Raw genomic sequence first — 22,021 nt, 5'->3', positions numbered from 1 at the left:
CTAAGGGACTCTGATAGGGATGTTTTGTGACCTGGAGGTGCTCTTTTGCACAAACTAGTGTTGTTGGGAAAGAAAGGAGAAGAATAGTGAAGGACATTGCCAGTGAATCTTATTGAGACGGGTAATGGGGTAAAAGCTCTACTGTGTTGAAGACCGCTCAGATATCCAGCAATTTCAGGAGACTGGGGACATCTTCATTTGTGGTCAGGAGGGAGACGTTTACAATGTGTTTGGTAGCAGTCTCTGTGCTCTAGCCTGATCTGAAGCCAGATTGTTGTACATGAAATGGTTAGTATTGATGTGATTTTGGATTTGCGGTAGACTGCTTTTTCGTGGATCTTGCTGAGGCTATAAGATCATCAGGGGCTAGGGTAAATTTCTTTAGGAGTAGGAGGATCTGGTCTATCTTAAGAGCTTCTGGGAAGATGCTTGAGTGAGGTAGGATAGTGGTGAGTCAGGGTGAGAGAGCTTTCCCAGAGAAAGATGTGATGACGGACGAGGGAAGACATCTTCATAGGAAGTGGCTTTCAGGGAGTTAGGTAGCTTGGCATGATATGCAAGCAATAAGGTTTTGAAGGATGCCTTTTGTGGGGTGTAGGTAGGTGTAAGAGGATTTTCAGGCTTGGTGTTGCCATTGTGCTATTGGACATCTGTATTGTTTCACTAAGGAAGAGATTGATGGCATTGCACTTGTCAGTGGAGTGTGGGATAGGAGGGTGAGGCAGAGTTTTTTTGTTTTGCTGAGCATTCTGCTTCTGTCAATTGCTTCATTGTTATACACTGCCTTGCTTTGTCTTATGTGATGAGCTGTTTGTGCATTGCATGGAGGGACTTCGGCATCACGTGGTCATCAGGAGTTCTGTTTTTTTCCTCTCTGCGGATACTACATTTATTGTCAGCAAGGTATGTAGAGTATTAAGGTGCAGAAGGTCTCATTTTGTGCATACATGTTTTAGTTGGAGCATGGAGGTTTACGTAGTTTTCCAAAATAGTGTTGGAGTCATTTAGAAGGGTTTTGTTGTCAGACATGGAGAGGGGGCAGAGCGAGAGATGAATTTAAGTGTTAGGTTGCATATGCAAAACAGATTGTATGTAGATTGCCTTGAAAACCTGGATTATTTGCTGCATGTTTTAAGTCTGGACTTTGACAGAGCATTAGCTGTCTCACCAGACTGTCTACATATTATGCATATAAGGAGGGGCTTTTGATCATCGGACTTCCTCCATTGGTTGGTAAAATTATCATTAACATTTTCACAGCATACAGCATGAGGCAGCTCACTTTACCCATTCACTCCCATCACTGTGATTAACTGAACAAAGCATGTGCAAATTCTTCACATCCACTTGAAATAATTTCCTTCTCTTCGTTACCAAACTCTTCAAATTGTGCTATGTAATTTGTGCATTCCTTCCTCTCGCTCTTCTTCCACGCATGCTTTCCCCTTTTCTCATACTTGCTTGCTTTCCATTCACCACTTCTCTTGTACTCGACACACACTTCAGATTCACTCACATCTTCCTTTACCCTTCCCTACTCTTGTTTTTTCAATCCTTACTTTCTCCCTTTTCACATGTAACTCATTTGCCCACCTGCTCTTTCCCTGCAGCTCACTCCTAACTCTTCTCCCTTGTATTAATGAAATTTATAACATAGCTGCAAAGCACCAAAGCTATGCACACAATGGAAGTTGAAAGTCTCCTAATTCTGTCCATCTGTAGACTGGTTTTTCACAGCAATTCCATATCATGTACTCAATTTCTTTCCCTGTTTCAATGACTCTCTGCATTGCCACCACAACACACTTGACTCATTAGGGTCCTCCCCCCACATGTGTATTGTATATGGTTCTGAGATAGTTGTCATTTGTGTCTCGATGCAACATAACAGCCAGCTTGTAATGTATACAAAATAACATTCCATGATGACCTCATGCTGCTGTTTTATTTGGCAATGTTTGTGCTCCAATTCTAAAAACATTTTCAAAGCCAACACCGGACATGAAAAACAGGCAGAAAGTGAGGCTAATTGGCTATACAAATGCTTGTTAGTACCTTGATCACTTCTTTACAAGTACGGTACAGCAGCTTGTTTTTAAAACAGTATTTATCATGTGAATTTGAAGAAAGTGGTGCATATTAACAACTCAACATTTTTTAGAGGTTTCTCTCTTCTCAGACCCATGTCCGCCACGCAAGAAAGTTTGATGGTCTGCAGAGGCTGCAGGTGAACCATATTCCCAGCTTGGATGGAAGAAACATCTTTGATGATCTTGATGGAAAAAAGGTCTGTGTTTTGTATTTTTAATGTCCTTCATGGAAACTCTGTCTACAAACATTGTTTAGTAAGCATAACGGTCAAGGTGTATTCCTAATGAACATTTTCCTTTAGAGATTTTCCACACTCAGATTATCAAGGTTTAATTGCTTTAATCATTAATACCTTAGAGAAAAGGTTACCTGCTTCAGATATCAAGAGATACTTCATGGTGCAAATTAACATCATCGTACCTGTGAGTGTGAAGAGCATATCTGGTACCAGTTGTGTGTGGTGTTGGTTTTGCTTTTCGCTCCTACAGTATCTATAGAAATCTGAAACATTATTCCATACATTTTCTAACCTGGCTTTATGCATAGTAAGGTATTTTTTAAAAATATTTAGTTTTCTGCCTGCTTCTTGAAGGGACACAGGGCTGAAAGATGAGCTCAGATCAACTTCATTTGGTGTTTTACTGTAAGAGGTACAGGGGAGTAGTCTGCTTCAACAGGTGACTTTGAAGTTGGCAGGTATGCTGAATGCGTCTCTGCGTTTTAAGATCTTTACTGAGTTGGCAATAGTCCTCCTAATTTCTCAATGTAGGCGGCAGGTTATTTAAAAAAGAAGGACCCAAGACCATTAATGACTTTCCACCAAATTTTAGTCTACCAGGTATGGACTAAACGAGCTAAATGTACTGACTGGTCTTGGATTCCTTGTCATTTGGTATGGTGAAGCAAGAAGGGATATTGGAACCAGAATTGTCAAGGGCTTTGTTCATAATAAGTCTTATGCTAAACATGTTCCTGTGTTATGTCTTACATCACATATTAATGTTACATCAGGGCATAAGCATGTATTTATAACGTTTTGCAATAGTGCTCAAGTGGGATTTGAACAATCTGCAGATTAGGTCATCCTCTGGCTTCTTATTCAGGACAATTAGAGTTATCTAAAACAAGGCATATAATATGAGAGCAATAGATATGTCTGAAATAAGTGCATTTGAGTGGCCTGAAGATACGGTGGGATATTTGTAAATAAGCTTGAGAACTCGGATGATCTTGTGATGGGTGAGGGGTGACACTGTCATGAGGGGTATATTCCACTGGTGGTATTATTTGCTAAGACTGTTGATGTATTGTTTCTCTTTTTCCGAAGCGTTTGCATTGTTTTTGGTTTTTACAAAAGATTTATAATTCGAAAAAATAATATATAATTAGGGAATTAATATTTCTGTAATGAGACTATGTTTGATGCGTCCCCACCTAAAAGGTTAGACAAATCTTTGCCTGCAAAACCCATGCCTACATCTTCAGTCAGTTTCACCTCTAAGGTGTTGTGGAAACTTTTTATTAACCCAAAATCCTAAAATGAATAGCAAAAAAGATACACAGCACGCATTACAATAATAAAGTATGTCTGATGTAACAAAGGTTTATGTTTCCATATTCTGTTCTTTGCCTAAATCTCCATTAGATTCAATTAGTAGAGAACATCCTCATGAATATTTGAGCAAAGAGAGAATGGGCACTGTGCTAATTCTTTGTTTGTGTTTGATTCATTATGATAATGCTATTTATTGATATTTGTTCCAAGCAAATGTGAACAGCGCAGCTAGTCATGAACAGTTGCCAGAAGAGTTAAACAGGGATATGCCCTGGTCCCCACATTATTTATTCTTATTGTAAATCACATTGGAAATAGGGAAAATATATTCTACTTTTATAGGAGATGTCAACTAGTGGTGAGGGTGTTGTTTATTTATTTGTAGTTTTGTATAGTGTAAACCAAGACCCACCAGGGTAGCCGAGCACTTTACAGGTGCACAGTACATACATAACTGAACCGTTAATCAGGAGAAAAAAAAGTCATAGTATCAAACAGTAACAACATAAGATTGAGGCCTTGAAATCATAGCACTCAAAGTTAAATTACATTTCTGCAGTATTGTGTCTTCCCTATATTCACATGCTTGTATTATATCCCAACGTTACACTGGGAACCCCAGGTATAACATTTTAGTACAGCAGTATTTTTTAAGCTTGTAATAAATTATGGCAACATCGACGGGGAGGAGGGTGGAAGGGTGTGTATCCATGAAAAATACCAATGCTGGAGAAATGTAGGTTCAAGTAAGTTACTTTTTCTTCTGTAGCATTACATTTTTTTATAGATTCAAATGCTTGAATTATGATTACCAAAGCAGTATCTTATCTTAGATTAGCAGATAACTCTATTCTTGGTGAATTTCATGAATGCTGCCTTAATTGAAAAGGCTTGAATTTCTCCAAATCTTCTTGCTGAAGCGTTCGCCATTAGAAAGGCTGATTTCCATGACAACATTTGAAAAGATGTCTTGAATCAGATTGAATGGTTTTCTTATGGTCTGTTCTAGAACTAAGTTTATTTCCCAAGTCAGAGGCTTTTTTCGCAGCTGTAGGAAGGTGCAATATAAATTGCACATATATTCCTTTACCATCCCACTATAGAACAATTAAGGTGGAGACAGAATCCTGGGATAGTGAGAATTAGCGCTAGGTGTACTCTGATAGAGGCATAGCTTAGTACTGATTGTGCCCAGGTTAGCAAATGAGGGTAGTACTTCAGTGGAATGCATGGAGAATAGGTCAGTTTTGTTTTGTTTCATGATGCCCAGGTACAGAACCTCTTTTATTCTAAGGAATATGTTTTAACCATTGAATCTGTTCTTGCTGCTTGCAGATCTTTTTGAACTTTGCTGGAATGTTTAGTGATCCAAACTTTAGGTCTGCAACATCCAAGTAGTCAGGTGCAGGGAGCCTGGGTCATGATGTAAGATCCTGTACTCTTATGGAGCCATATCTTGTTTCTGAACATGCCAAGGTTATCAAGGTCAAGGTCAAATAAGTCTTTATTTTGACACATATCATGAAAGACTAAACAATTTATAAAAATACACTTGTTAAAAAACAAGAACAAGATAGAAAACCCTAAAACATCAGGCACACAATATTCCTGCCAAGTAAACAGGTCTTCTGGTTATTGCATTACAAAAATATACTAGATTTAAAACCTTAATCAATAATTTAAGTTTAAAAGGGAAATATGAGATCATTAAGCAATTCACATCACAGTGATGGTAATACATAAGATTTATAAAAGATTGACCCAATTTAATTATAGCGTAACTTTCTCCTTCATATAACCTACATCCAGTGCAGGAATTTAGAGACAGCAATTACAATACTTTCGGAACAGTCCGTTTGAAGATCCTTAATGCCTCTGTCCCGTTAGGAATGCCCTTCAACAAACATATAGACTTTAGCCGCTTCTGACGTGGATGTTTGTACTCTGGACATATAAAAAGATATGGGCTATGCTCTCCGGCTGGGTGGTAGAGAATGTACATGATACATTATTTCCAGCAAGCCATTTGCCGGTAAAAGAATTGACGGGGAGGGTACCCACCCTGTACTGATGAAACCATTTCCTATCTTCGGGAATTGTAATAGTATCCCAGTAACCTTCATAAACTGGTTCGTGCTTGAGCTCTAAAAAGTCTCTGGTTAATGATGGGCCAATGCACGTTCGGAAGTTTCGCATTGACACCATTGACCAATAGAGCTCCTTTAGAACCTTACGAGGTGGAAAGGGGTTATCTGCAGGATTCTCCCACAATGTGCCCAGACCCATGGCGATATAAACAGCCTTGACCTCTCTAAACCATGGAATTCTGTTTGCTGTATCCATATTCCGGACTCCGAGGAGGGCCTGGGCATACTGAGAGAGTTCCGGTGTTACCCAGAGCCTCCACCAATATGCCACTGGCCTATCCTCAAGTCGTTGGCAGCCCAGATCCAAATAAAGAGGCAAGAGAGGCGTAGATGGCGGGAGACCAACTAATCCCCTCACAAACTTGTTTTGGGAATTAGCTAGTTATGTAATATTGCAAAGCCCCCATAATTCGGCCCCATACAGTATGGAAGCACTTATTTTGGTATTATGGATTTTAAGTGCTGGGGCGATGGGTTTAGTGGCGGAGCGGCGCAATTCCCTTAATAGTACTCCTGCTAGCTGGGCATGTCTAGTAACTAAATGATTAATGTGGGGTTTCCATTCGAGCCTTGAACCCAATGTAATTCCAAGGTAAGTGAAGGATTGGGTCTGTTCAAGTAATTCACCATTCATGATGGCCCTCCCTTTCACGAACTTATGTTTGTGCATGACCATAAATTTGGTCTTTGACACATTAATGGTAAGGCCATAATCTTTGCAGGATTTTTTAAAACGCCCAAAAGCCTTCTGTAGCCCTTGTTGCGTCTTAGAAATTACAAGAGTGTCATCTGCAAACATTAGCAGGGGTACCGACATTCCATTCAACTTAGGGGAATCCGTTGGGTAGTCCTTGAAATAGTCAATAACCCTGTTAATGTACAACGAAAACAGTGTTGGGGCCAGGACAAACCCTTGCCTTACCCCTCTCAGGGTCGGAAACCTATCTGTGACTTGGCCTTGTTCTCCCCACCGGACTTGAGCAAAGTTATCATCATGTAATTTGATTAAAAAGGCGAGTACTTCAAGTGGCATGCCTTGCTCTTGGAAGACACTCCACATCTTAAGGCGCGGTAGCAAGTCGAAAGCCGACTTAAGATCGACAAATGCCGCATATAGAGTGCCACCTCCAAGAACAACCCACCGCAAATAAATCATAACGAGTCTAAAAACCTGGTCTACAGTGCTCGTGTGTGCACGGAACCCAGCCTGGAGAGGGGACAAGATATCTGCCTCATCGATCCAGTTCAGGATCCTAGGCAACACGAGCCTGGCTACCACCTTCTGAACACAGTCTATCAGGCTAATCGGCCTGTAACTTGCAGGGTCGGAACGATCCCCCTTCTTGTAAATGGGGATGATCTTCTCGGCCCCCTTCCAGGTGTCAGGTATGGGGAGCCAAGGTTATCAAATAAGGTAGTACTTCATGTGGATGTATGGAGAAAGGATTGACTTTATTTTCTGATGCTCCGGTCCAAACCCTCTTCCATCTGGAATATATTTTAACCATTGATTCAAATCTTGCTGCTTGCAGATCGTTTTACAGTTTGACAGAATGTTTTGTGATCCATAATCTCGGCCTGCAATAGCTAGGTAGTCAATGCATGTAGGCTGGGTTGTGATGTAAGTTCCAGACTTGATCCTTGGATTGTAGGAATGGATCGGTCATGAATAGAGCTAGTCTTTGTATCAATAGGTCCCATAGATTTGTGAACCTGAATTGTTTGGTCCAATCCTTGACGATTAAAATGATGGTGCATGATTACTTCTTCATTTTCCTCAAGATCCTCGGATTAGGTGGTATTAGGGGAAAAGCATACGCTTATTTCCCTAATGAAGGAGTCAAAAACGCTTCCCCTGAGAGTTTAGACACTACCATCTGCTTGTGTAGTTTTGGTGTTTGACATTCTGCAGCATCACAAAATAGAAGTAGTTGCTGCTTACCCCATTGTTCGATGATTAGATCAAAGGGGTTGTTATGTATTTCCCACTTCCATATTTTCTGGTAAGTGCATTTGCTGTCTTATTCTGTAAATCCGAACATGTTCTACTGTTGGGTTGATCTTTCAAGACCTAGTGCCAAAGTAGGCGAGCTTCCTGGAACAGTTGTGTGGATCTCGTTCCTCCTTGCTTCCTTCTATACCAAAATGTTTTCGTTTTGTATTTTGACATAGTTTTGTCTCATCAGAGAGAGGAGCACTTTCAATACTAGCCAGACTGCCCTCAATTGCTGGAGGTTTATTTATAGGTTTTGGTCTTGTGATGACCATATACCTCTTACTGTCTTATCCATCATGGGTGCATGCAAGCCCTCCATCCAGGCATCTGTAATTAGAAGAAAGAGTGGTTTGATTTCGTATAGGTGCTGGTCAGCATATATTTCTTTTTTCAGCAGCTCCTAACCTTCCTGAAAAGTGTCTCGTTCTCTATCTCCACTGCGGCATGAGTGGAATGCAGGAAGAAAGTATCCCTACCAATATTTTGTTTCCTTACTTGTAGCCACCTTTTTACAGCTCATATTCTCAATCACGTAAAATAGCTTGTTGATCCTTTCTTGTCATGGCTACGCTTTCGGTTGATTTGTGGATCTATTTGCCCCAAGAACTAAATGTTCAGAGGTGGCACTAGGATGGACTGTCAGTGTTTTTGTGAGACCCAATTCCGTTATTAGTTCCTATGTATGGTATAGTGCAGTAACTGTTTGTTGTGGTGATGGTCCTTTGATAAGCCAGTTATCGAGGTATGGATATATACTTATCCCTTGACAACAAAAGTAAACCACGACTAAAACCATGCATTTTTCATTAACAGTCTGGGCACTGGTTTTAGGCCAAATGGGACTGATTCTAACTGATAGTGTGTTCAAACTACCATGAAGCTGCTGTATCTTAGGTGCTTCTAAAGCATCAGTTGAAGGAAATATGAATATTTCAGCTCTGTTGATACAATACAATTGTTTTTTTAATGCCCCATTCTTTTAGAGGGTACGGAAAAATCTTAATAAAAAATAAAAAACATGTCCTTGTCTTCTGGTACTGGTTCCCTGGCATATTTGAGCAATAGCTTTCTTATTTACTTTTTCAATGCCTCCAGATGATGGTGCTTCTTGACTGGAGGCGTTCTTGGTGCCATAGATGTAAATTCTATTGTGTGTCCATTTTGAGTAATGTTCATTACCCCTAGATCTAATGCTTTTATTTCGTCATGCAGGAAAAATGCCCTAAATTGTTTCTCCCACATTGGCATTGAGGGAGGTTGTCTTGTTCTTAGAGCCAGACTCGTAGTCCTCTGTCATGGCCCTGGTTATTTGACGGGCCACTATTCATCCTTTAACATTTGCTCCTCACTTGTCTACTTCCATTACTTGGGTTTGTGTTCTGGTTATAATATCTCTGCCTCTAGGCATGGAAAGTGGTTGAAATCCCCTAATGAAATGACCTCTGTCCATACTGATGTTTTTGTAATATAAATATATTTGTCTTTTTTGTAAAATTACCAATGTTTTGGCTGTGTCAATAGCAGTTTTAATTTGTCTACATTTGATCCAAATAAATAGCCCAGAGGGTAGGTCGGTTGCTATTTGAGGACACTGACAACTAAGTCGAGCGCGACGCAATTGAGCGTCCCGGACCCCGTAGTGTTTGACATTCTCCTCCAGCTACTTTCGGGTCCACACCCTGAAAGACACAGTTTCGGCTTGTGTAATTTGGAGAAGATATGGTTATTTATTTCTACATACAGATATGAACTACCCCTCGGTGAGTATATAGTAGGGATAATTGGTCCTGAAGAAGTGCCACGGTCGGAAGGACGCTCAAGGGCATGAAACATTTAGACCCACACCCTGATAAGATTGTTATATCCTGCTCTTGCAATTATAAAAAAATGTTTTAATCAGGACATGGAACCCGCTAATTAAAGTTGGTTTAGCTGGTTCTAATAGTTATTTTTAACTCACGTTCTCCCCACACTCTACTCACTTTTGTATGTACACTTCACATACCACAGACACCCACTTAATCATCGACCAAGATCAAAGGTAAAAGATCCACGGCACAGAACCCCCTCGGGGGCCTGTTGGGCATTGAATCGCCGGCCCAATGAGGAGCTGCCCGATGGTGAATCATGACATTCCTCGGGATGTGTGAGGACTATTGCTCCTTATAGGAGCATTTCCCACGTGTGCCCCCTTGGTTAGGACCACTCTCTTTCGCTCTCTATAGGAACAGCACACCTCTTGTTTTCACAGTACATACATATGGGCGTGTGTGCTGCATCTTTATTGCCCCCATACTTCCATGTTTTCTGTTCCAATCAAATGTTGACCATTGAAAGGAAGGTCGATGACCTTTGATTGCACCTCTGTTGGAAATGTAAAAATCTAGTTGGATTTCACACCTGGCCACAGCAGAAAGACAGTTCTGTTCCAAGAAAGGGATGACATGCTGTGCATTCTTGATAAAGGCTAACCGTGTTTTGATTCTTCTTGACCAGTCAGCAGCATTTGGCAAAGTCAAACATGCCTCACTTTTAAAGACTTTGCTAAAATAGGTGGAAATAAGAAGCTCATTCTGAGGGGATGGAATTCTATCTGACAATTTTCTCCAAAGAAATAAAAGTGGCAAACTTCTTCTACTGCCTTCCCTCCTCCAAGGAGTACAAATAAGTTGATTCTCTCCCCTACACTCATCAACCTTTTTATGGAACCACTCAGCTCCCTCTTTAGAGTATAGCATCGTACTTCATCTCTGTGTTGATGATACCTAGTTGTACCTGAAATTTGCCTTACCCCAGACCTGACTTTTTTTCCTCAGGTTTGCATATGGATGTCCTAGATGTCTTTGGCCCAGATCTTAGGTTTATTTGGTTCACTGTGGTATACAATTGAGTGCAGTGAAAGGAGATTTTCCATGTCCATGATACCTTTTTGGACTTCTGTATTGAAGCTTTTTTAAAGGTAGGCAAAGAATACAGTGGATAGTGGGCACTGCAGATCAGAAAGAAGGCTTGTTCTCATGCAATAGAGTCTTTGACATCTGAAAACATAGTTGGAGAGGAAGGTTGGAAAATAATTATTCAGACTGCTAGATGGGGTTTTTAGGAAGCGGGTGTTAGACCTGTCAGCCTTAGGGTGGTCTTTTTGCTTTTGCCTCATTTTTCCCACCTTCTTTTTGGTTGGCCTTAGGTCTCTGGGCACCTTCCCATTGCTAATCAATGCTAACGTGCAGGTGCTCTCTTCCCCCAACATGGCTGCCACTGACCCCTGCTACCCGCAGCGTGGTCTTGTTAGACGAACTCTAGTGGCCAGGAGCTGGCTGGAACCCCTAAACATTGTAGCAATACCAGCCTGCCTGCCTGCCCATAGCTAGAGTGAGGAAGCTCCTGGAACCTTCCAGAATAGGGGAGTGGTCACTAACTGCCCACTGCCAACTGCCAACTGCCACTATAAAAGAAAAGAGAGGGAAACGTTCTAGTCAGTTGGGGCATCACTGACCTGGGGGACCCTACGCAGGAGACTTAGGCGGTAGGGCCTAGTCAGGAACCTATACCACTGGGGGTGACAGGGTTTAGGCGCTGCCCACCAAGCTGTGTGAGGAACACTGACCTAGCCCACTGATCTGGCCCGGCGGGAGGGGAACCTGCTGAGGAATGCCTTCAACTCAACCCCCCCCCTCTCAAGAAACTAAGAATCCACTTCAACCAAAGGGCGCCAGAACCAGCAAGCGCCAAGAAGAAGCTCACTTGCGCTAACAAGGACTCCTGGGGATCAACCAGGTATTGGGCCTTGACATCTCAGCGCCCCGTGCCTCGACCTGAGCCCCCCCCCCAGTGCTGCCTGCTTTGCCTGCACTCCCCTGATCGCCCCGTAGCGCTATGGCCTTGAAGCGCTACTGTAGAGACTGCTATATAGCCTGCCTACCCAGCGCTCCCCTACTCTGCCCTTGAGAGCGCTGTGATCTGCCTCCAAGCGCTGTGTACCTCTAAGCGCTACCTCAGAACTGCGAGGCCTCCAAGCGCTGTCAAATTGTCCCCAAGGCACCATCAACTTCGAGCGCCTCTCTGACTGACATCGCGCTGTGTCCTAGAAGCGCTACTGTCCCTCAGGCGCTGTGCTGCCCTGTGCCCCGGTGCCGTGTCTCCTGAGCGCTGCGTTCCCTGAGGCGCTACAATCGCCGACCGGCCCCGTAGTGCGCTAGGCCTGAAGCAATTTCAAATTTCAATTTTCAAAAGTGCTTTATTCGAGTATTACTCATAAAAGCAGACATACAAACATATAGGCCTGAAGCGCTATCCAGAGAGAGCACTCACCGCCGCGACCCCGCTCCTCTTGTACTGTGTGGGCCCAAAGGATTGCGGCCGCCTCGACCTGCTGCGGCCTCTGGTGCTGTCCCGGCGGCACTCGGAGCCAGGAGAGGGCTGCCGCATCCTGGAGTAGTGAGGCACGGTGAGGCGCCCGCACTCCCACCACGTGGCGGGGGCGCCCGGCCGCGTCACAGGCCGCGCCCCCTCCCTTGCTAGCTGTGATTGGCCATTCCGGCTGCACCTCTTTAGGCGCTGCAAATTGCGGCCGGCGCATTCCCTTTGCTCCCTCTCGCCTCAGCGGTCCCGGGGCCTGGGAAGTGTCTGGAGGCCCGGGACTTTTGCCGAACACCGCACCGGAGGGCTCGGACAAGAGCACGAGCCTTCCCCTTCGCTGGAAGCCTAGGCAAGGGCCCAGAGCGGGCCAAAGATCCAAAGGTAACCCCAGGGGGAGGAGGGCGGCAGCCGGCGTGAACGCGGGGCCTCCCGGGAGACAGAAGGTCGCCCCTAGATTGCCCCTCCCCATGGGAGAACTAGGATTGGGCCCCGTTGGACCCAATTGTGGCCACGATCCCCTCTGAACAGGGTCAGGATAGGAATTAGGCCCTATTGAATAGCCACAGAGACCCCTTCTTATCAGGAAGGCCATGAGAGAGATGTAGATTGTTATAGTGACCACAGGGAAATGTTTTATAATCCTGATGCCTATCTAATGGACTGATTTATTTTGCCTGATGAAATAGTTATGAGTTCCTGCTGAAATGGTGGACCTCACCTACTGAAAGGGTTATTTCTAATTCATGAATTGCTTTATTCCGCCCTTGTGAAATGTGCTACATCTGCTATTCTAATGTCTCTATTAGGAATACCTTGCAGGTGCTGACTAGAAGCAAGGCTGAAGCCAGGCCTACCGTTATTTACTATTTAATATTTATTTATCTATGTATTTATGGCTAAGTAATGAAAGATATGCGTTTTAAGGAAAGGTAATGAGTTCTTTATACTGTGATTAGTTGACTGCCCTGATCTTGATCTTAGATAAAACTTATTTATTTGAATCAAACCTACTGGTGTGGTCTCAGTCTCTGCGTGCACTTATTGTCTCAGTGGATGCGTGTGCTGTGCAGTCACTTAACACCTAAGCTTCGGGTGCCTACCCGCTCGAGCCAGGCTACCTCCGGGGAACTGGTGAACCCAGTTCCTACACTGGATTTCTGTTGCAGTAAACCCCCACCCCCTTTTTGCCAGATTCTTGATGCACTTTGACTTGATGTGCCCTGGTCCCTGCCAATCTGGTTCCCTGGGCCTGTGTTCTTTCCCCCTGTGAACCTTTGTACCCCCAATTGGCACCTCTCTGGCCACATGCAAGTCCCTTATAAAAGGTACCATGGGTACCAAGGGCACTGTGACCAGGGAAGGCCTCTGAAGGCTGCAGCACATATGTGCCACCCTTAGAGGTCCTGTACCTTAACACACATACACACTGCCATTGCAGTTTGCGTGTTTTGGTGCAGAGAAATGGGAAGTGTCGACATGGCACCCCCCAAGCTCTCCTGCTTTCAGATGGCAGGCACTCTCCATTCAGAATTAGGTAGTGTGACCACTCCCCCCACGTGGGTGAGCACAACAAGGGTGTAGTCACTCCAAGGTGAGAAACCCATTGGATACTGACCGCGCGACCCCTAAAAATTCCCCCTAAATACAGTATTTAGGTAGCAACAAGAAGACAGATCCCGGCAACCTAAGAAGAAGAAGAACGAAAGAAGAAGCCTAGCAGAGGAGTCTGCAGAGAAGAACTAACTTGGCCCCAGCCCTACCGGCCCGTCTGCAGTTCCAGAGATCTTGCGCCAAAAGTCACCTTGTCCTGCAGCCAGCGACCTCCAGAACCCCTGGGAGGACTGACTAGATATAAAATAACCAAATAATACTTTTTAAACAGTGTGTGTGTGACATCATTTCTTGCCTGAGTGTGTACAACAAATGCTTAATAATACTCTCTGATAAAGCTTTACTGCTCACCCACACTCCCACAAATAAAGAGTAAAGTGCTATCTACTTTTACCTCTGCCTACCTTTGAGGTTCCACTGGAATCTGTGTCCACTATAACTCATTTAGGTATAGAATATACAGAGCCAGCCTCCTACAGGGTTTAATAACTAAAATGATTGACATGAGGCAAATAAAAAGCAGCAAAGACTGTTATCCATCAGTGATGATAAACTTCTGGATAATATCAGCATTTTTCATTGTCTTGGTACATTTCTCACATAAATTGGTATTGAGCATCTCTTCTGAAGTGCAACAAAGCATTTAGTTATCTGACCACACAAGCCTACTGAGCAAATGCCTTAGCTTATGGATCTTTGGCTATTATGCAGTACTTTAGTTACATGCGGGCCACTCCGTTTGTCACTACTGAGCTTACTCAAGAGCACTCTACTTTCAACTCCTACCATACATGCTGAATTAATGAACTTCTATTAGTTGACACCTCAGTGCATGGCATGTGGGCACATGCCTGGTTATTTCATAAAGATAGCCTATATCAAATCCATCAGGTAAACTATTACATTCAAAGGCAACCACTGGGAGCGATGCTCTTTACTACTTCTCACCTCTTCCACCTATGACCACATTCATGGAAATATGAATGTCAGTGGTAAAGGTAGGAAAAGGAGAATGGGTTTAGATAGAAAACAGGGCCACACGACTCCAGCAGTTCTGACTCATGACGCGGCTAATCAGTAAGGCCTGCGGAATGTGATAAATTCTGGCATGGCAAAGAGACGTCTTAAGTGTCTTGTAATATAGAGAACTAAACTGCTATTATTTCTGCATCTACCTGATTTCTATCTCAATGTAACCAAGTCTCTGTATTTATATATGTAGCTAGTAATTCCTTAAAATGAAACCTACAAACAATAAATATCCTGAGAATAACACATCTATGTATTATGACTCCCTCTGCTTGTTACCAACACCTCAAATATTGTCACTACACACTGTGGTCAAGAGGAATTATATTCTCTACTTGAGAACAATGGTCCACTAGAGCTTCATACCTGGGTACCTGTAGCCCCAGACTTAGTAGTGCAGCAAATTGTCTTTAGAATAGTTCAACCTCTTTTGGGGAGCTTGATGAGGAGGACTGGGTGGAGGCACTAGAGGGACCCCGGGGAGCAGCCATTTCCACGCGCCTGCGACTAATTCAATTTAGATACCTTCATCGTACATACTACACCAGGCAGCGCCTGTGGAGGGCAGGCTTGATAGCATCCCCAGATTGCCTTAGGTGTGGGTCGGAAGAGGGCACGCTGATGCATACAGTGTGGGACTGCAGGGTCTTAGGGAAGTTCTGGGATGGGGTGTTCCGGTGTCTAAATGAGGTCCTGGCCTGGGTGCTTCAGAAGGATCCTAAGTTGGACCTCCTTCACGTTCTGGCTGGGTTAGGGGGCAATAGGTATAAGCGCCATTTACTATTGCTGGGGCTAACGCTAGCTAAGAGAGACATTGCACGATCTTGGAAGGCACCCCGGGCCCCATCGCTCATAGCCTGGAAAAATGGGATGGACTTTTGTATGGGCCTTGAGCAGCCCATCTACGTAGCCAGGGGCTGTCCTCGAAAGCACTACAGGATATGGAAGAGGTGGGCAGACTATCGGGGTCTGGACTTGGAGCCGCCACCTGAAGACAATGCTATCCAGTCCCATTGACAGCCCAACAGCCAGGACTGTGATACAAATACTCTGGCGCATTTGGCAGGTGCCTTACTTAACAAACATAGTAGAGGCGGAGCAGGCAGCGGCGCGCGGGGGGGAGAGGGGGGAGGGGATGTACCTTAGTTTCACTGTTTTCCTTCACTTGTATGTTTGCCCATGATAGAAATTGCATATGATTTGTGATTGATAACTTGATTCTGGTGATTGTCTCTGGATGTCAGAGCATTACTTGATATGTGTTTACTATGCAATCAATAAAAGCTGTTTTAAAAAAAAAAAATAGTTCAACCCCCCAACCGTAGGAAAGTGCTCCTTTTTGACATGGTCACCTCCACTTTTTGCCTGGTATTTGACGTGAATTTGACTGGAAGTGCACTGGGTTCCGGCAAGCCAGGCCCCTAGTGCCATATCTCTTTCCGAAAACTGTATAATTGTTTCCCCAATTTGCAATTCCTTTAGCACTCCCTGTAAGTTCCTACTAAATGGTTCCCCTGGTACCTGTTGCAGGGAGGCCAGTGGCAGGGGTCCTTGAGAGCTGCAACTCTGATTGTGGGCAGCAGCACTATTTGTGCTACCCTAAGGAAACCCTCACCAAACACATACAGACTGCCACTGCAGGCTGCGTGTCTTGGTGCAGACAAAAGTGAAAACACAACATGGCACATATGCCTGCATGCCACGCCCACAGAGACTGCATGAAGTATAGGTAGGTCACCCCTACAGCAAGTCTTACGGCCCTAAGGCAGGGTGCATTATACTATATGTATGGTCATACCTGCCTGAGTAGATAGTCCCCTGTGCTGATCCGCTCCATTGCTGCAAGTACAAGTGATCAGGGAAGCCATTTTAAGTACATGTGCTAGACACTATCGAACATCTTTTATTAATAAGCCCACACTGATTGATGTGATAGATTTATTAATACATGCATGTTTGAGGGTACCTTAGAGGTGCCCCCTGAAAACCTACTCACTACTGATGTACTAGCTAACTGGTCTTAGCCGGCCTGCCACAACAGACGGGTTTCAGACCCCATAAAGTGAGAAAGAAAGCCTGCAAATTCGTTTTCTAAGGCAGGGAGCTTCAAAGAGCCCACTGCTTTTGGTATGCAAATTTGTCTTCCCTCATAGGAGAGGATTCCAATCCCACCCCCCCCCCCACTCCCTTCCCACTTGACATGGGCCAATTTGGCACCTGGACTATGTGGGAAAATTAGTAGTCTGACAAGCGTGTACACCTTCAGGCTAGTTCCACCCCCATAAGGTGGGCTACCTGGAGTGCAGACATTTCAAATGTTGCCATCTTGGAGATAGAAACTTTAGGAACTCTGGGACAGGGTTATGCCCACTTCCCACAGGAAGTGCTCATATAGAAGGAGTAGTGACACCGGGGGTCATTAGACCATTGGCTATTGCCCTACACCCCTAACGCCCCTGAATCTAGCATTTAGGGGAGCCTCTGGCACCAGGAAATCATAATTTACTGACCTGAAAAGATAGACCTGAAGAGTCGCAAGAAGATAGAACCAGCAACTGAATTGGAGCCAACCCTACCGGCCTGTCTGCTGACTTCGATAATTGTGCCAACAGATGACTTGTCCTGCAGCAGGTTTGTGTCCAAAGCCTGGAGAACTGCCAGCACTACCCCCAAGAACCAGTAACTCCTGTGGAACAGCGGAGCTGCTCCTCTGCTTCTTGCAGTTACCAAGAAAGAATTGTGAGGCTCCAAGATGGTAAACCCAAGCCACCTAACCTTCCAGACTCGAAGCCCACCTTGGGTTTCCCTGCTGAGGAATTTTTGATGCAGCCAGCAGTCTCTGTTTGCAGGTCCCCCAGCACCGCTGCAAAGGGATTTGTACCTCACTTCTAGATTATCAAAAAAGACGGGTCCCTAAGGTCTCTCCTTGACCTCAAGCCACTCAACAAGTAAATCCTGTCTGAGCATTTTAACATGGTAATACTCAAAGATGTCATTCCACTGCTACAGTAAGGCGACTTCATGACCGCTCACAACCTAAAAGACTCCTACATACATATACCAGTCCAACCAGCACATCAAAGGTTCCTCCGGTTTGTGGTAAGAGGTCAGCATTATCAATTCAAATTGCTGCCCTTCAGAGTAACCATAGCTCCCAGGGTGTTCACAAAGTATCTAGTTTTTTTATATCGTAAGACTGAAATATTGGGGAAAAAATATTGTGATGCTAACATCTTGATGCAGAAATTTAATTCTCAAGATTATCTGTTTTTTCCGGTGAGTAGTATCGTTGTTAAGAATATTGTTGTTGTTAATATCATTTTCAATAATATAGTTGTAAAAAACATATTTTTAAAATTATCTTAATGTGTTTTAGTTCATATATTAATTTTGTGTATCATTATTGTTTGTATAATTGTTAACAATATTTTTAAATATAATTTGTAATTTTAAGCGATTTATAATTTTTAATTTTGTTGCTAACAGTAATCTACAGTGTTGTAGCAGGTTCCTGGGTTTCTTGGGGTATACGGTTGGAAGTTAAGTAATACATATTTAACAATTAACTATGAATGTATTATTAATTGATTATTACTTATGTATATCGTGTAATGACTTTATATATTAGTTACATTTTACGTGCGGGCTGCTGGGTGTGTAGGGGTAAAGGTTGGGAAGTTCATTAAATGATAATTAATTTTAATTCTTTATTCATTTATTATTCATTATTTAATTGGTTATTAATTATGTAAATTGTTTAATGATTTTATATATTAGTTATATTTTAGGTGTGGGCTGTTGGATTTGTAGTGATATAGGGTGAGAAGTTAATTAAGTTAAACTTAATTATCAATTATTTATCCATTAGTTATTTGTTTTCTAATTAATTATATTTTAGTTGCGGGTTGCAAGATTTGAGGTGGTATAGGGTGGGACATTAAGTAATAATTTATTAAATAATTATTAAGTGTTAATTAGTTACTTGATTATCAATTATGTAAATGGTGTTACACTTATGTATTGTAGTTATGTTTTAAGTGTGAGCTGCTAGGTTTGTGGGGGAGTATCGTGGGAAGTTAATTAAGTATTTACTAAATAACCATTTTTTTAAAATTCATAATTAATTATTAAATTGATGTAATGTTTACATTGTTTCTTATTTTTTAAATATATATTAAAGAATTGGGTTAATTAATAATGTTAATATTAAGAGTTTTATATCTGTTCTAAATTATGTCATGTGTTTTACGTAAGTACTTTCCCTACTGTTGCAGAGACTGGAGTGGGAACAGCAAATTTAACCACTCTGAAGTCAGAGTTTACCCTACTCTTTCACAGACTAGAGTGCGAATAGTAAATCTTACCCCTCCAAAGTCCAGCGTTTTCCCTACTTTTGCACAGGCTGGAGTGCGAATAGTAAATATTTCCCTTACGATGTCCAACGCTTTCCCTACTGTTGCACAAACTGGAGTGGGAATAGTAAATTAAATCCCTCCAAAGTCCAACGCTTTCCTTACTGTGTCGCAGATTGAAGTGAGAATAGTAAATCTTACCCTTCCAAAGTCCAAATGCTTTCCTTACTGTTGCCTCTGCTGAATAAGATGTTATCATCCTGAACTTATTCTCCGTGATGTTATTCTCCGAAAAACATGACTGAAAATGTATATAATTAATTTAAAATGCGATGAGCAAATCAAAACATTGCGGAACGGTCCTATAATGATTGGGACTTTAACCTCTGTATGTAAGACATGCTAAAATGGCGAGAATACTGACACTGCGGCTGAGTCCCTTTTCACTGTAATGATTAATTGTAATGAATAAATAAGATGGCAGCCTCTCTGTGTGTTTGTAAACACTGAGGAAGCCATCGTCGAAATGCGTCTGTTTAGTTTGGAATAAATAAGACCTGGAAACGTCTCTTGAGTGCTGGCGTCTTCTTCCGAGTAAGAGGATTTGAGCAGTGATATATATATATATATATATATATATATATATATATATATATATATATATATATATATATATATCAACACCAAACCAATCTTAGAGACTGGAACAATAAGAACGCACTCACTTGTGTGGTTTCAAAGGATTACAGCGGCTTTATTTTTCAGACGCTTGCCAAGTCCCAGCGCGTTTCACCTTCTCACAAGGCTTGGTCACGGGATGAGGAATCCTGACAAACTGACTTCTTTTATATTTAGCACACAGTGACTTCCTATGTTATATTTAAGTGCATTGTGGTCAGTGAAGTTTTGTGACATTTCAAAGTGATATTCATTTAATGCTCAGTGTCAAGTGTTATTTAAAAACATTTTCAACGCAAGCATTTCTATTATCACAGTGATTATTATTGCAGTTTTCGCACTCAAGTGTGCATTATTAGTATTTCTTTCACTGTTTGATGCCTATTAGTTATATGATATCATTTAATGTCCAAAATGTCTATGTTCATTTCATGGCTCCCTAGTGAGCTGATGTGCCAATTATCTCTTTTAATTTCTCTGCTCTCTAGTGAGCCAATGATCAAGGTTTTAGATTATGACATGGACGTATCATCCATGTCATGCCTCTTTTTATCTTAATTTCCTTAGTTGGAGTATCCTGACACCATAGGACACCTGAGAGGTCACTGAGGGACGTCAACAAGTCGTAGGATGGGAAACTCCACCCCCAAGTCCTACTCCTATATTGCCCCAGTTGGGGTTTTCCCGCATAGATCCCTATGCCACTGCTAAAAATGCAAAATACCCAAACTTTGACTCCAGGTTTCCCCACCATCAGTCCATGGGCAATGCATGATTGATGAGCTGTTCGGGGATATTTGCCTACGCTGTTCCTCCTCTCCCACTTCTTCCATTCATGGTTCGGAGACTCTGGCAAACTTCCATCACCCTCATTCCAGTAGCCCAATGCTAGGCCAGACAGCCCTGGGTCTCCACATTTCTCGACCTCTCTCTAGTGCCCCACAAGAAGCTGCCCAACAGTAAACTACTACCACAGCGTGCTGTGCGGTCAAATGGAAATAGTTTGTATAATACTTTTTACCTAAATCATTCACCCTTTGAATCCAACAGTCCTAGACATTGTTTATTACCTGCTGCATGTGCAACATTCACATCTCGCCTATACTTCTATTAGGCTTCATTTAGCTGCTGATGCTGCCTCTTTCCAAAACAGACAGCATATTTCACTTTTAAGGGTACCTCTGTTAAACCCTAAATTCCTACCCAAGTTGGTCTCTAGCTTTCACCTCAATCAGACCATTAAGCTCCCAGTGTTCTTTCCAGCCCCTGAATCGGTAGCAGGATGAGCTCCTAACACACTAGAGTGCTCATGTAATCAACAGAACAAAGCACTTCTGTAAAATACACCAACTTTTTGACTCTTTCTGCAGGCAGCACAAAGAGCAGCTATAGAGCAGGAAGCTTGTTCTGCTCTGCAAAATCATCTTTGCAGCCGCATAAGTAGATTTTCTCACTGTGAACAGTCATGACTGCCCACGACCACCTGCATTGACAAAATCTCATTGGGTGCCCCCTAGTACCTGATTATGGCGCTGGGAAATGCCTATTCTCGCTCGCTTACTTACCGCTGGCAAGCCGCGAGCAAGAAAAACCTCTACCAAGCAGCGGTTGGTGGAGTTTGGCCAGGACTGCATTAGAAGCCTAACGCTGAGTGACCAAACCTCAGCGAAGTCCTCCAGTGGAAACAGAATGTTCGAGGCATATGAAACACAGTTTGTACACTTTTGCATAGATCACCATCTGGTGTTGGGCTCGGATGTTTGCATGTTGTTTTTGTCTTCGAAAAAATCTTGTAGTCACAAGGTTGGTGACTCCTCCTTCGGTCGGCAGTGCGCATGGGCTTCGGCTCCATCGTTAGATCGTTTTTTTCCACCATTGGGTTCGGATGTGACTTGCTGCGCTCCCAGTCGGTGTCGTTATCAAACCCCCTTTCGACACGCAATCACAGGTAACCGACGATGTTGTCTCGATCGCTTTTCGTTTGACGCACACCCTCGACGACAGCTTTCGAAACACTTTAACGTGTGTGACTTCCCCGCAGGCCATTGGGCCTACCCACGCCAGTAAAGACCGACGTCGATGGAACGGACTCCTTTTGAGAAATGTCCTCAGTGTTGTGCTAAATTCCCACACTCGGACTTCCATCCTGTTTGTAATCCGTGCCTCTCTCCAGAACTTCGAGAGGACGACTGTGAGGTTTGTC

The 22,021-nt window shown here is 43.0% G+C and overlaps 1 protein-coding gene across 1 annotated transcript in view; it reads left to right on the top strand.

Annotated features, from left to right (window-relative positions):
• Positions 1-22,021, top strand: part of AGBL3 (AGBL carboxypeptidase 3) — a 687,703-nt gene that overhangs the window by 425,290 nt on the left and 240,392 nt on the right. The window contains exon 15 of the mRNA XM_086953007.1: positions 2,180-2,287. Within this exon, the coding sequence (XP_086809133.1) occupies positions 2,180-2,287 (108 nt within the window). The remainder of the gene's footprint in view (positions 1-2,179; positions 2,288-22,021) is intronic.

This window comes from Lissotriton vulgaris, chromosome 1_2 (genome assembly GCF_964263255.1).
Source record: "Lissotriton vulgaris chromosome 1_2, aLisVul1.2, whole genome shotgun sequence".
NCBI lineage: Eukaryota > Metazoa > Chordata > Amphibia > Caudata > Salamandridae > Lissotriton > Lissotriton vulgaris.
The sequence above is the reverse complement of the archived record's forward strand: the minus strand, read 5'-3'. Positions and strand labels throughout refer to the sequence as shown.